At 39.8% G+C, this 16,926-nt stretch overlaps 1 protein-coding gene across 1 annotated transcript; it reads right to left on the reverse strand.

The window, feature by feature from the left end:
• Positions 1 to 6,345: 6,345 nt before the first annotated feature.
• On the reverse strand, positions 6,346 to 7,278 carry LOC129402435 (olfactory receptor 2G3-like). Its single transcript, XM_055128998.1, has one exon. It carries the CDS (start codon positions 7,276 to 7,278, stop codon positions 6,346 to 6,348), a length of 933 nt encoding a protein of 310 aa, XP_054984973.1.
• Between the last annotated feature and the right edge of the window lie 9,648 nt (positions 7,279 to 16,926).

Genomic DNA, 16,926 nt, shown 5'->3' on the forward strand with positions numbered 1-16,926 from the left:
TCATAGACTCAAAACCAATCTTGAAAGAAGGTCTAAAGGGGCTACTGTAAGGCAAGGAGGAGCCCCATAAGAACAACAAATCCCACAGAAAGATGACACAAAACCACATCACAATAATCTCTCTCAATGTCAATGGCCTAAATGCACCTATCAAGAGACACAGAGTAGCTAAATGGATCCGGAAATTAAACCCAACATTCTGTTGCCTGCAAGAAACACACCTGAACAAACAGAGTAAACATAGACTCAAAGTCAAAGGATGGAAAACAATCCTCCAAGCAAACAACCCCCTTAAAAAAGCTGGAGTGGCCATCCTGGTATCCGACAACATAGATTTCAGGATGAAAAAGATCAAAAGGGACAGCGAAGGTCATTTTCTGTTTATCAAGGGATATGTACAACAGGAAGAAATCACACTCTTAAACGTATATGCTCCTAACGAACGACCGGCTAAATATTTAAAACGACTCCTAACAGACTTCAAAGAGGACATCACTAACAGCACAATTGTAGTCGGAGACTTCAATACGGCCTTATCACCTCTAGATAGATCCACAAGAACAAAACTCAACAAGGAAACACTGACCCTGAATGAAGAAATTGAAGAGAGAGGCCTAATAGACCTATACAGGGCCTTACACCCCAAAAAGAAAGAATACACATTCTTTTCCAGTGCACATGGAACATTTTCAAAAATAGACCATGTACTGGGCCCCAGAACATACCTCAATCGAATCGGAAAAATAGAAATTGTATCAACCATCTTTTCAGACCACGATGCACTGAAGATAGAAGCTAACCACCCACAAATACGGAAAATCAAATCAAACACCTGGAAATTAAACAATTCCATGTTGAACAATGAGTGGGTCAAGAAGGAAATCAAGGAAGAAATCAAAAGATACTTAGAAACAAATGAGAATGAAGACACGAGCTACCAAAACCTATGGGACGCAGCTAAAGCCGTGTTAAGGGGAAAATTTATAGCTCTCCAAGCATTCCTCAGGAAGGAAGAAAGGACCCACATAGATAGCTTGACTTTACGACTCAAGACCCTAGAAAAGGACCAGAAAAAGGACCCCAAACCAGACCGAAGGAAAGAAATAATAAAAATTAGAGCAGAAATTAATGACATCGAAACCAAAAAAACAATCCGAAAGATCAATGAAACAAAGAGTTGGTTCTTTGAGAAAATAAATAAGATTGATAAACCGCTAGCAAGTCTCACAAAGAAAGAAAGAGAGAAAACTCTAATAAATCGAATCAGAAATGAAAAGGGGGACATCATAACAGAAACCAGTGAGATTCAAAAGATCATTAGAGACTACTTTGAAAGTCTTTACGCCACAAAAAAGGAGAACCTAAAAGAAATGGATGGATTCCTTGATTCCTACAATCTCCCAAGACTGAAGAAAGAAGACCTGGAATACCTGAATAGACCCATCAATGTTAAGGAAATTGAAACGGTAATCAAAAACCTCCCCAAAAACAAAAGCCCAGGCCCAGATGGTTTCACTGGCGAATTCTTCCAAACATTTAAAGAAGACCTATTGCCTGTTTTCCTCAAACTTTTCCAGGAAATTGAAAAAACAGGAACTCTCCCAAACAGTTTCTATGAAGCACATATCTCCCTAATACCAAAAGCAAACAAAGACACCACTAAGAAAGAAAATTACAGACCAATTTCCCTGATGAACACCGATGCGAAGATCCTCAACAAAATACTAGCAAATAGGATCCAACAACTCATCAAAAAGATCATACACCACGACCAAGTGGGATTCATCCCAGGGATGCAAGGATGGTTTAACATTCGGAAATCAATCAACATAATCCAGCATATCAACAAAAGGAAAGATAAAAACCATATGATCATATCAATAGATGCAGAGAAAGCATTTGACAAGATCCAACATCCTTTCATGATGAAAACCCTCGCCAAAATGGGGTTTGGAGGAACTTTCCTCAAGATAGTCGAAGCCATCTATCACAAGCCTACGGCAAGCATTATCCTCAACGGGGAAAAACTAAGGGCCTTTCCTCTGAGATCAGGCACAAGACAAGGATGCCCACTCTCACCACTCCTCTTCAATATAGTACTGGAAGTACTTGCGATAGCTATTAGACAAGAAAAAGAGATTAAGGGCATCCAGATAGGAAGGGAAGAAATCAAACTCTCACTATTTGCAGACGACATGATACTATATCTAGAGAAGCCTAAAACCTCTACTAAGAAACTCTTAGAAACAATAGACTTATACAGTAAAGTTGCAGGCTACAAAATCAATACCCAAAAATCCATGGCCTTCATATATGCAAACAATGAGGCAGAGGAAAGGGACATGAAAAAAGCAATCCCATTCACAATCGTGCCCCAGAAAATCAGGTACCTCGGAATCAGCTTAACCAAGGAAGTAAAAGACCTTTACAAAGAAAACTACATAACGCTACTCCATTAAATCAAAGAGGACATGAGGAAATGGAAACATATACCCTGCTCGTGGATAGGGAGAATCAATGTTGTCAAAATGGCAATACTCCCTAAAGCATTATACAGATTCAATGCGATCCCTATAAATATACCCATGACATTCTTCAAAGAAATGGATCAAGCAATCCTAAAATTCATATGGAATAACAAACGTCCAAGGATAGCTAAAACAATTCTTGGGAAAAAGATGATGGGAGGCATCACCATCCCCAACCTCAAACTTTACTACAAAGCAGTAACAATTAAAACAGCATGGTACTGGAACAAAGGCAGAGCCGTAGACCAATGGAACAGGGTGGAATATCCCTACACACAACCCCAAATGTATGACCATCTAATCTTTGATAAGGGAGCAAAAGAAGTGAAGTGGAGCAAGGAAAGCCTCTTTAACAAATGGTGCTGGCACAACTGGACAACCACATGCAAAAAAATGGGTTTAGACCTTGACCTGACACCATGCACAAAAGTCAGATCAAAATGGATTAAAGACCTCAACATTAGACCACAAACCATAAGGTACATTGAAGACAAGGTCGGAGAAACCCTCCACGATATTGAAGATAAGGGTATCTTCAAAGGTGACACGGAACTAAGCAATCTAGTAAAAACAGAGATCAACAAATGGGACTACATTAAACTAAAAAGCTTCTGCACCGCAAGAGATACAGTGACCAGAGTACAAAGACTATCCACAGAATGGGAAAGGATATTTACACAATACCCATCAGATAAGGGGTTGATATCAATGGTATATAAAGCACTGGTTGAGCTCTACAAGAAGAAAACATCCAACCCCATCAAAAAATGGGGCAAAGAAATGAACAGAAACTTTACCAAGGAAGAAATACGAATGGCCAAAAGGCACATGAAAAAGTGCTCTACATCACTAATCATCAGAGAGATGCAGATCAAAACAACCATGAGATACCACCTCACACCACAGAGACTAGCACACATCCAAAAGAACAAAAGCAACCGCTGTTGGAGAGGATATGGGGAGAAAGGGACCCTTCTTCACTGCTGGTGGGAATGCCGACTGGTTCAGCCCTTCTGGAAAACAATTTGGACGACTCTCAAAAAATTAGATATTGAATTCCCATTTGACCCAGCAATACCACTGCTGGGAATATATCCCAGAGAGGCAAAAAAGTACAATCGAAACAACATCTGCACATGTATGTTCATCGCAGCACTGTTTACAATAGCCAGAATCTGGAAAAAACCCGAATGCCCCAGAACGGATGACTGGTTGAGGAAACTTTGGTACATCTATACAATGGAATACTATGCAGCTGTTAGAAAAAAGGAGGTCAAGAATTTTGTAGTTAAGTGGATGGGCATGAAAAGTTTCATGCTGAGTGAAATGAGCCAGAAAGAGAGAGACAGACATAGAAAGATTGCACTCATCTATGGTATATAGAATAACAGAGTGGGAGACTAACACCCAAGAACTGTAGAAATAAGTACCAGGAGGTTGACTCCATGGCTTCGAGGCTGGCCTCACGTTCCGGGGAAAGGTCAACTCAGAGAAGCGATCATCAACTACATTGCAGTCGAAGGCCATGTGGGGGAAGGGAGTTGCGGGCTGAATGAGGGCTAGAGACTGAGCACAGCGGCCACTCAACACCTTTGTTGCAAACCACAACAGCTAATTAGAGAGAGAAAGCAGAAGGGAATGCCTTGCCACAGTGGCAGGGTGGGGTGGGGGGGAGATGGGATTGGGGAGGGTGGGAGTGACACTGGGTTTACGGGTGGTGGAGAATGGGCACTGGTGAAGGGATGGGTTCCCAAACTTTGTATGAGGGAAGTGTGAGCACAGAAGTGTATAAATCTGTAACTGTACCCTCACGGTGATTCTCTAATTAAAAATAAATAAATTAAAAAAAAAAAAAATAAATCCCATATCAGCCAAGTTTTGTGTTTATCATGTGACAACAAAGTGAGGTTGAACATAGGAAAGTTACTGGAAAAACTTCTGTACTTTTTAAATGGACTTTGTTAACTCTAGGATAACTTAGCATCAGGTAGTTTAGGTTTATTGGGAACTTTCCTCTGTGTTTATTTGTAACTTCTTTCTTTGTGTGCTGTTGACTTATAAATATTGTTTTTCTCTTCTCCTTGTGTCCTTTGCATAGTTTATTCAAAGTCATGTCCTTTTGTATGGGAACAGGAAGACTGTAGCAAATGCTATGCTTTGTAACCTGGGAATCATTTGAATTATTATTTTCAATAAATTATTGAATAAATTATTATTATAGGAGGAATTATTTTCCTCCTGGGCATCTGTTCTTTCTTGACCTAAGCCTTAGCTGCCCTTACTTCCTAGCACCCCCAAAAGCAGGGTCCTAACAAGGGACGGGATGGACCCAGGGCAAGCGGTGAGTTATGTGCTACTCTAGCATCGAGATGGGCCTGGCCAACGTGCCTAATGCTTAACTATAAGTTAAGAGCTTGATCATGGACAAATGCTGTCATGATCCAAAAAGCAATAACTAGATTCAGACCCTGCTAGGGTGAGGAATGATTAAAATGGCCTGATCACAGTAGTCTGAGTCTATGGCAAGATGTTTCCAGGAGAGCTGCCCTGCAAGCCTCAAGGTATCTTTTACTGTGTCCATACAAAAATAACTAGTATTAAGATGTTAATGAGTTTCTGGACTGAGGAAAGGAGGAAAACACCTTAAGAGATAACTTGCCTGCTGGCAGTCAGGAAGGGCTTGGGAATGTCCCTAGGTGGTGTTTCCTTTGAAATTGGTGGCCCTCAGGAAGGGCTTTTTTATGTTGATTTTACTGCCAGACTGGGTTTAGCCTAGAGAAACAAGAAGGGGGGAAGAGACAAGTAGAAGAGAATCCAGACAGCAATGATGCAGTGAGGAGCTGAGGAGGAAGAGTGCTGGGGGAGAGAGAGGAGAGAGGAGAAATGGAGAGCTAGAGCTCAGAGAGGCTGGAACAGGCCTGTGGAGAGAAAGGAATCAAGGGCATCTGATCAATCAACCGGCTTGGCCCTCGTTTCCTCTTTCGTCTGCCCCATGGACCGCTCCAGCTGGGCGACTGGCCCGGGGACGAACTCCCCGAAACCCGGGGCAGCCAACAGGGAGAGTTGCTGGGGCTCTCCCCCGGTCGCACCCTGGCAGAAGTTTTTTACAGTTAACAAAACTTGAGCTTCCTTAACACTACAATTACCAGAGGTAAAAAAGTCATTGCTTCTATATACAACATAATTTTTCTTTTTTTGATATTAAAATACAATTTGCATAGTATTGAAAGATATAACCCATGTTTCTTAATACAAACTATAATTGATCACACCAAAGATACTATTTTGCTTTATTTCAAAATAATAATAATTTTATCATTTCCCCTTTGTTCTTATCCCATCATTTTATTCCACCTAGAGTTAACCAATAAATTATACTTAACACATATGCTTGTAAATAGATGAGTTTTTCCTTCAGAATAATTTAAAAAAATATTTTTTAATCTCTCAATTTTTTTTATTCCCACGCACAACATAAATATTCAGACAAAGAAGTTCCATGACCTTCCAAGATGAACATAAAAGTGTTTTTTTGGGGGGGTGCTGGAGTGATTGCACAGCAGGTAGAACATTTGACTTGCACTTAGCCGAACAGAGTTGAATTCACAGCATCCCAAATGGTCCCTTGAGCAGCGCCAGTAGTAATTCCTGGGTGTATGAGCCAGGAGTAACCCCTGTGCATCACCAGGTATGATCCAAAAAGCAAAATTTTTTCAAAAACATGCTATTTACACTGTACGTACATACAGAAAAATAATAAACTGGTATATTCTATATGCAAGAACATACATCTTAAGTCACTTTCCAACTAAGAAACTCACTTTTCATCTATTCTCAACAATCTCCTCAGAGCTCCCTTCACATCCTTATTCCTGAGAGTATATATGAGGGGATTAAGGGTGGGAGTAAAAACTGCATAGAAGAGTGTAAGGAACTTTCCGTCGACATAGCCGTAGTACTTCTGTGGTTTGATGTATATGACCGAGCTGGTCCCAAAGAAGAAGGACACCACTATCAGATGAGAGCCACAGGTCCCAAGAGCCTTGCGCCAAGCTTGGACTGACTTAAGTTTTACCACTGCTTGCACAATGAGGCCATAGGAGAGCAGTATCAGTGACATTGGAATAAGGATGAGAACTAGTGTGGCCACAAAAAGCTGGACCTCATTTGCATGTATGTCAACACATGACAACTTGACCATGGCAGGCACTTCACATACAAAGTGATCCAGACGATGACGCCCACATCGAGGAAGTCGAAGTGTGATCGATACTTGGATGAGACTATTTCCTAATCCACTCGCCCATGCCACTCCTGCTAGGGCCTTGCAGAAGGAGGGGTGCATGATGGTGGTGTAATTGAGAGGTTTGCACACAGCTACATAGCGATCAAATGCCATGATAGTCAGGAGGACACATTCCGTGGAACCCAAGGACAGGCCCACGTAGAGTTGGATGGCACAGCCAGTCCATGTGATGGTCTTGGATGGTCCCTTCAAATTCCACAGTAACTGAGGGACAGTGCTGGTTGTGAAGCCCAGGTCCAGTAAGGAGAGGTTGGTGAGGAAGAAATACATGGGTGTCTGGAGTTTGGCATCCAGGCGGGACACCAGGATGATGGCTGAGTTCCCAACAATCGTCAGAAGGTAGGAGACCAAAACCAACACAAAGAGGATGAACTCCACTCGGGGCTGGTCTGAGAATCCGAGCAAGACAAAATATCCATTATCTGTTTCATTGTTTTGTTCCATTGGTCTGTTGGGATAAAAAAAAAAAATAAAAAATGAACAGGGGGAATTTTATCCAAAAAAATTATTCTTTTTATTATCATTTTTGTCTCAATACACATTAGATCCATTTCATATTTTTTGATAATTATCATTGGATGGAGCGATGGCACCGAAGGTAGGGTATTTGCCCTGGACGCGGCCGACCTGGGTTGGATTCCTCCAGTCCTCTCGGAGATCCCGGCAAGCTACCAAGAGTATCCTGCCCACACGGCAGAGCCTGGCAAGCTACCCGTGGCATATTGGAAATGCCAAAAACAGTAACAACAAGTCTCACAATGAAGACGTTACCGGTGCCCGCTCAAGCAAATTGATAAGCATCAGGATAACAGTGCTACGACAGTGCTACAGTGCTATCATTAAAGCTTCGGTTTGAGTTATGCAATTTTGCTAGTAGACAAGGAAGTAAAGGAATATACAGATGTGTGCTAATGCACATACGCTTTGATTAAAAACACACTTAGGTTAAAAAAAAGGTTTAGAATAATGTTTGGGTATCCCCCTGTCTCCGGCAACTCAGCACTCACACTCAAAAGCCGCCTCTGACTCTCGCCAAATAATCTCGTCACGGGCCACTATCCAGAGTCTCATGTCCTTCTCTCTCCCGGAAGGGAGCATAACATGACCCTCGCCATAACCGTGCTGCTGACCCCGTGCCAGGCTGTTTCACTCGGGGAACCCAGGTGGGGGCGGGTGAGATCCCGTTCTCCCCCAAGGGACCCAGCCCAGCAGCTTCAAACCTCCAGAACTCAACTGCCACCTGCTCACGGCCACTCACCACATGCTCGGGCCCAGTCTCACCCACAGGTGATCCTACCCCTGGACACTTCATGCCACACATTACCCATACTCCAAGAGCACCGCACCACATTTGATGGAGTTCAAAGTAGAACGCTACCAATCTTGGATATTTTTTACAGATTTTACATATGTATTGCATATTATATATTATATGATATTATATATTACATATATTTATTATATATATATTTTTAGTGCAGCGTTTCCCTAAGGAAGAGTCACAGAACCAAGTCCCGGGAGACACACACACACACATGCACATACACATGCACAATTACACACACACACATACTCACTCTCAGACACCACCACACACTCATATTACTCACACACACACACATATACTCACACATACACATTCACACATGGATTGTAGCAATACCACAGCAGGTAGGGTGTTTACCTTGGATGTGGTGGACCCGAGTTGGATTCCTCCGTCCCTCTCAGAGAGCCCAGCAACCTACTTAGAATATTCCTAGTGATTTCTTACAGAAGGCCTTAATGGCCCCTGGCAGAAATACAACAATCTTCACACTCTTTTCTCTACAAAAACATTTTTTGGAGCATTTTCAGCGGGTTTTCATAACAAACAATACAAAATATATTGTTTTGGTTCTGTTTGGGGGCAGGGGTTGGGGTTCAGGATGGCAACATTGTGCTAGGAAGGTGTAATAGGGGTGGATTGGTGTTTGAATATTAAATGTAATAAAAATATTGTGAAATACTTAATAAAATTTTAAAAAATTAAATATTAATAATGTTTGTGCCAGAGAGATGTACAGGGATTTTGGTACTTACCTTGCATTCATCTGACCCAGTAGTTTCCTGGTACCACACCCCACACTGCCCCCCAAGAATGATCTCTGAACACAGCCAGGAGCCCTGAACATCACTAGGTGTGGACCAAATCTCCCCCAAAAATCAACTTAAAAATAATAAGTTCAAAGATCCACATATGTGCCTTAGCAGGAAAAAATGTGCTTGAAAGCTTGTGGGTTCAATCTCCAGTGCAGAAATTGGGGGAAAAAATGTAAAAACTCCCCTATGCACAAGCATAGATGAAGCACTGGCATTGTGCTACCTATCTACACCATTCTGCATAATAAAATTTGTTACATATTAGATATTCTTCCACATCGATTCCCTTACCTTTTTTAATATCTTATCTGTGCCCTTTTCCTTCATTTTTTTTTCTTTTTGGGTCACTCCCAGTGATGCTAAGGGGTGACTCGTGGTTCTGCACTCAGGAATCCTAGCAAAGCTCAGGATTGGGATGCCGAGGATGAAACCACGGCTGGCTGCCTCCAAGGCCAACACACTGCAAGCTGTACTATCACTCCGGCCCCCCTCTGTGCCCTCCTAAGGGCATATCTTATGCAATTATTTACTTTGAGGAATAGCAAAAGCTAACATTGTCATTTCATTCAGCTACGTTTATAATTCAAAAAGGTAAATAAGGTCAACATAATTCTAGATTTTTATTTGCTGTCCTAAATATTTTTTAATTAATGTGTTGAGGAATAATTCACAAATGTAATTATGATATTGAAAGTATCCACTAGGACGACTCAATAGTCACTCATATTGAAGAATGATCACAAACAAGAAAGTGAACATCTAGTATCTCATATGTTCAATATCCTTCACTTAGTGTCTGGGTGTGTGTTGCATATGCTTAAAATTTTAATTGAAATATCACATTCCAAGTGCACAATACCATTTTATTAACAATGACCAGCCTGCTGACCATTAACTGCTCAGAACTTATTTTTTTTCTAAGTAAGCAGCTGTATCTTTTACAGACACCATCCTCACTTCCTTTACCTCCAGACATTGGATACCACCATTCTATCCTATTCTCTGTTCTTATGGTATTAGCTTTTTCTTATTTTAGGTTCCTCTTATGTGTGATACCATATAGTACTTGTCTTTCTCTGACTGCTTCATTTCATGTAGCTTAATGATGTCTCTCTGATTTGTACAGGTTGTACCTAATGTCGGAATTCTTTCTTGTTACTAAAATAATTGCGTCATGTATAGAAAACAGATGATCTTAATTAATCCCTGAAAGGACATTTAGGTAATTCTTATTTCTTTTCCTTAGTCCCCTCACACCCCTTTCCCAGATGTTCTCATTTCTTACCTATTGTGCATCATTTCAATCAACTTGATCTATGCAGATAGATTTTTGAGATACTGTTTTCAATACTTTTCAATAAAATTAATTTATCATATATGTATAAATTAATTTTAAGTCATACTATTTTCCAGAATTGCTGCACCATTTTACATTTTATCCAAAAATATATAAGGATTCTCTAAATTTTTCATTCTAAAGCTAAATGCCTAAATTTTTATAGCTACACAGCCAAACCACAAAACTAACAACACTGAAAACAGAAGATCCAAACCCCAAATTTTACACTGTGTCTGCCAAGGAGTCAGCGTGAGGATTGGGACCAACCCCAGGGCACTGCAGGTGGGATCTGTGCTGGAACACTGTGTGTCCAAACACAATTACTTTAAAAATTACGGTGCTTTAGTTTTTTCAATTTTTTTAAATTTTAAAATAAATTACATTGTGCATCTAGTAATAAATTCAACTCCAATGCCAAAACGCATACTATAGAAATTTCTATATACCACATATTCCTAATGTTATGTAACAGCAAATACTAATTTTTTCAAATCTAGTGTGTTAGCTTTTATCATTAAAATTTATATCTCAATTACTTTAAAAAAATAAATTCATGGGGCTGTAGAGGAAGTAAAGTGTGTAGGGCGCTTGCCGTGCACACAGCTGACCCAAATCCATCCCAGCATCACACCTGGTCCCCAAGCCCTCCAGAAGCAAGACCTGAACTCAGAGCTATGAGTAAGCCCTGAGCACCACCAGGATGACCCTAAAACAAAAGAGAGAGAAAGAGAAAGAAGAGAGACAGAGACAAAGAACACAATAAAACCAAAAGTAATCAGATAAAATGATAGCACATTATTCCCATTATCTCTAGAAAATAACATAACTTTCACACTTTGAAAATCCAAACCCAGCTAAAAGTTGAATTTGTCTAAAGGAATGAAAAAGAAATTAGTGTTGATTTGCTACAGGGGCAGGTTTGCGGGGTGCTTGGGAAAATGGAGACAACGGTGGAGGGATTGAGGTTGGAATATTGAATCCTGCAAAAAGTTATCATAGACAACTTCATAAATCACAGTGTTTAAATAAAGTGAGGGGGAAATTAAATTTGTTTAGAAGTAATATCTTTCTAAATATGAATTCACATTTCTCAAATTAGATAAATTTAGGAACTACTAATTCTCAAATTTGCCACAAAATTTCAAGATTATTAAATTTAATACAATTCTAGATTTAGGAAAGATCATAGAAACAAATTTTGATATTTTCATAAAGAACATAACATTGAAAGAGGTGCTCAGAACGAAACTATCTGTATCAGAATCACTCATAAGACTGTAGCACTGTCCTGTCCTCCTGTTGTTCATCGATTGGCTCGAGCAGGCACCACCAGTAAACCTCTCCATTGTGAGTCTTGTTGTAACTGTTTTTGGCATATAGAATACGCTATAGGTAGCTTGCCAGGCTCTCCCTTGAGGGCAGGATACTCTCGGTAGCTTGCTGGGCTCTCCAAAAGGAACGGAGGAATCAAACCTGTGTTGGCCGCGTGCAAGGCAAATACTCTACCCACTGTGCTATTTATAATATTAGTGATTATTCTGTTAATCACTAATAAAATAAAATTTAACTATTCTCATATTTTTCAATTACAATATTCTAAAATCTTTTAAGCAGTTACAAGAAACTCTTCCAAGGAGATGTCCTTCCAATTCTAAACTTTTTTATATCTGACTAGCTTTCTGACCTGACTAAGTGTAAGACTAGCTATACATTCTCCCATCTAAGGAATTGGATAAAAAAGTGGAGGTATTTGCCCTTTCATAGTGCAAGTCTGAGATATGTGGGTTTTTATTTGTGTGAAAAGAGCTATAGTGATAGCACAGGGGGTTGGGCAGTTTTCTTGCACGCAGCTGACCCGGGTTTAATTCCGCCCTCCCTATCTGAGAGCTCGGCAAGTCACTCAAGTATCTCGCCACACCGCAGACTCTGGCAAGCTACCTGTGAATATTAGATATAACAAAAACAGTAACAACATGTCTCACAATGGAGATTCACTGGTGCCTGCTCGAGCAAATCAATGGACAACGGAATGATAGTGCCACAGTGCTACTTGTGTGAATGCGAATTAAAAGGAAGTCAAGATATAAGAAATTTAAGAATCAAAAATTACTGTTTGTGTATGCATTTATACATGCCTATCTATTGAACCCCAAGACGTGATTGTAAAATGTATCTTTCCAAACCCTTAAATATGAACAAAAACTATATTGAGCTATTGGAAAAAGGGAGATATCGGTTAGGCAAAAGATGGTTTTTCTTTGACAGACATTTAACTGCTTTTTCCCCAGACAATTCTCTGATAATTCTTGTGATATGAGCAATGGTTATATTTGGTAAAGCTGCATCGAGGTCAGACCTCAGAATGTATAGGTGAGGCTAAGTAAATTGTTCAGGTAGTTGAGGTGGTGATGTAAGTGGAATCAAAGCCAGAGAGAGAGAGAGAGAGAGAGAGAGAGAGAGAGAGAGAGAGAGAGAGAGAGATGTGAGAACTAAAGCTTACTTACTCCTCTAGGTCACCCCCTTCTGTCTTTTATTTTCACAACTATTCAGAAAAGAAGACTGCTGGCATGCCTTTAGCATGTTAGAATTTCCCCCTGAAGTGAATATCTCTGGCCAATGCTGACAAACTGCCTGAAAGTAAATATTTCTTAACCAATAATCCCAGGACAAAATTACATTAGAGAAAATTAAAGACATAGAATGTAGATTCTCTCAAAACCCTGGGGACCCGTATCTCCAAGTTGCTCATTAACATGGAGTGGGATAGTGTCCACAACAAGGTTTTCTCAGTAGAGATGCTTAAGAGAATAATACAGTTCTCAAGTAAACTTTGCTCAGTCTCTGACAGACAATATCTTAGGTAAATTCCCTCACCTCATTACACTGTCCAGTGGATATATTAATATATTCTTTGCTGGGGATGAAGAAAAAAAGATAGGTGTGGTAAAGCAATGTCTTTGCTATTAGAAATTACCTGGGAAATAAGGAATCAGGGAGATAGACATAGTACAGGTATTAAGGTGCTTGCCTGCACAGGAACTGCCCTGGCTAGATCTCCAGCACTGCATGTGGTTCCCTGAGCACTGCAAGAAGTTATACCTGAGCACAGAGACAGGAGTAATTCCCAAGAACTGGGTGGGGCCCAATACCACTTCCAAAAAATAAGGAATTCAATTATCTACATAATCAGATAAATGAGATAAATTTATTTTGCAATTAGATATGTCCATTAATAAACATAGAGCTGAAAATGTAGTTCATCAGTAAAGTACTTTACTTTCACGTGTGAGGTCCTAGGTTGGATCATTGATTTAAGAAAAAAAATTAGGGACTGGAATGATAGCACAGTGTGTAGGGTGTTTGCCTTGCGGCCGACCCGGGTTTAATTCCCAGCATCCCTTCCTGTTCCCCAAGAACCGCCAGGAGTAATTCCTGAGTGCAGAGCCAGGAATGACCCATGTCGAGTGCCAGGTGTGATCCAAAAAGCAAAGAAAAAGAAAACTAAAATAAAAATTAAAAAAAAAACTTTAATAAGCATGAATATTTTTAAATTTCTATAAATTCTTACAAGTGCCTGAATTATTGTTTATTAATGTGTGCATCAAATTTATTTCAAGGAACTAAGTAATAAGTCAACAAATTTATTGGCATGTTTTTCTTCTCTTTCTTTCTCTTTTCCAGTGTGTTTTACGCTATTGTTGTTTTTATTTAGGCACTGTGACTGTAAAAGTTGCTGACAATGTGGTTCAGGCACACAGTGTTCCAACATCAGTCCCACCACCAGTGTCCTTATTCCTCCACCAATGACCCCAGTTTCCCTCCCCCCCAATCTCCTTGAAAGGCACATTCTTAAGTTTAACTATAGTGTTGGTTGTAGTGGCTCAGTTATATACATGCACGATTCTATATTCCACTGCATGGGAGAGCCTGGAAACCTCCCCGTGGCATATTCATATGCCAAAACCAGTTACAATGATAGGTCTCATTCCCCTGACCCTGAAAGAGCCTCCAAAGTGGCATCGATGGGAAGGGCAAGTAAAGAGAGGCTTCTAAAATCTCAGGGCTAGGATGAATGGAGACGTTACTGAGACCGCTTGAGAAAATCAACAATCAACGGGATGATGATGATGATGATTTTACACTCCAGACAGGTTCAACATTCCTTCTTTTGTCCCTGTATTTCTCCAGACCACCACATCTTGCACCACAACCTCCCTTATCTCTCCTTCGCTAGTGTTTTTGATTTCGTAATCTAGGGCCAAGGGTTTGCCCATCTTTTCTACCTTCTATTCCCTTGACATGGCATTCTATAGACCATAAACTAGTAATAACATGTATTTGTTTTTATCCTTCTGACTTACTTCACTCAACAGGAGATTCTCCAGTTCCATCCAAGTGGAATCAAATTTCATGATTTCATCCTTCCTTGTGGCTGTTTAGTATTATATACCACAGCTTCATTATCCACGCATCCACTATTGGATGCTTGGGTTGTTTCCATAACCTGCCTATTGAAATAGTGAGTGCAACTAACATAGTTATGCCTGTCATGTATCTTCTTGAATGAGTGTTTTGTTCTTGGGGGTAGATACCAAGAAGTATAATTAGAATCATTGGGATTTCTACTTAGACTTTTTTTGAGGAATCTCCCTATTGTTCTCCACAGGGGCTGAAACAGACAACACTCCCACCAGCAGTGTGTGAGAGCTCCTATTTTTGTCACATCCTTACCATCACAGGTTGTTTGAATTCTTTTTGGTATATTTCATTCTCACTGGCATGACATGATCTCTCATTGTCTGAGTCCTTGAAGAATGTCATTATAATTTTGATGACACTCACAATGAGTCTGTATAGTTTTGGCATACTGTGGTCATTTTGACTTTGTCAAGTCTTCCAATCCATAAACTTGAAATATTTTTCCACTTCCTTGTGTCCTTTAATATTTCTTTCTATTGTGGCTTGCAATTATCAATATATGTCTTTTTCCTGATGCATTGTTCGACGTTTTGGACTATTTTGTTTTGTTTTGTTTTGGTTTTTGGGTTACACCCAGCAATGCTCAGTGGTTACTCCTGGTTCTGCACTCAGGAATTATTCCTGCCAGTGCTCAGGATACTATATGGGAAGCCGGGGATTGAACTTGGGTTGGCCGCGTGTAAGGCAAACACCCTACCCGCTGTGCTATAGCTCTGGCCCCATTTTGGACTATTTTTAATGGAATCTTTTTTTGTTTGTTTGTTCTGACATTATTTATTTCTTTTTTTGGCATCATTAGATCATATGTTTTCTATTGTTGATAACAAAGAGCATATGATGTTGCACGGTCATGAATGCGGCTGCCCAGTTTTGGGATTCTGGTATTTTAAAAATTAACCCCTGAGGCATTTCTGCCAGCAGCCACTGCATCCGAGATGGTTTGTGTGCCTCTGGAATCTGGCTCTTCAGGAGCTGGTCGTGGGCGGTCGCTCAGGGTCTCATTTGGGTATTTACTTTCTTCTCTCCTAAAGTTTTTTTATGTGTTAGGGAAGTGTAACCAATTTTTTGAAAAAAGTGTAACCAAATTTTTTCAATATAAAAACAAATTTGATTTTATAATCTTCTACTTTGTTGTATTTGTTTACTGTTACTAAGATTTTTAAATTAGAGTCATTGTGGTCTTCTGTTTATATTATCAAGATGTTTACAAATCGGGAGAGAGTAACTTTCTCCTCCACCTTATATCCATTTTATTTCTTCTTCTTGCCTAGCTGTTGTAGCAAGGAATTCAAAACTATATCAACCAGGAGTAGAGAAAGTGGGCCACTTTGCCTTGCACCTGACCTGAAAGCAAAGGCTTTCAATTTGTTGTTGTTGTTGTTATTCAGTATGATGCTGGCTATGGGATTAGTGCAAATAGTCTTTACTATCGTGAGGTATATTCCTTCTATTCCTACATTTCTGTGGAAGTTTTATCATATGTGGATGCTTAGTTTTCTTGTGGAAAGCTTTCTGAGTCAACTAATAGTAGTCATATTATTTCATACTGCGTTTTATAATCAATTGCATTGATTGATTTATGTATATTTTGACATCCCATGGAATCCAGTCGGTAACAGCTCTAGTCCAGCAGTCATCTCTAAATCACATTATGTGTCCAGCCCATGTGATTTTCTACGCCTTGGCAAACGAGACAGCATCCCTGATTCTTGATCGTCGACTGCAATTTGTGTCTACATTCAGCCAAAGAGTAAGTACACGCAGAATCACACTAAATTCCTCACACTCTTCTACACTGTAGTGACACCATTATTTAATCCTCTGAATTAAAGAGTTTAAGTCAGCCTTAAAATGGCTGCTGGTCAGAGACCCCCCTTTGGCTGAAGTGCAAAATCACTTCATGCTGACACCAGAATATTAAGGACTTTTAAGCTTTGTCATGGTTTCTCTTATTCAAAGGACTACCACTAAACCTCAATAAAATAAGAAAGTAATAAGAAGAAAGTTGTTAACTTGAAATCTTAGTCTCCTGGGGGGTAAAGAGCGGGGGTATTTTGTAAAGATACAGTAAACAAATAAATATTTTGTACAAATATATATGAATATATGTGTATATGTATGTATGTATATACGAC

This window comes from Sorex araneus, chromosome 2, assembly GCF_027595985.1.
Source record: "Sorex araneus isolate mSorAra2 chromosome 2, mSorAra2.pri, whole genome shotgun sequence".
Taxonomy (NCBI): Eukaryota; Metazoa; Chordata; class Mammalia; order Eulipotyphla; family Soricidae; genus Sorex; species Sorex araneus.

Bases quoted from the DNA above. Each gene is read 5' to 3' on its own strand.
- LOC129402435 (XM_055128998.1), bottom strand. From the start codon at position 7,278: ATGGAACAAAACAATGAAACAGATAATGGATATTTTGTCTTGCTCGGA.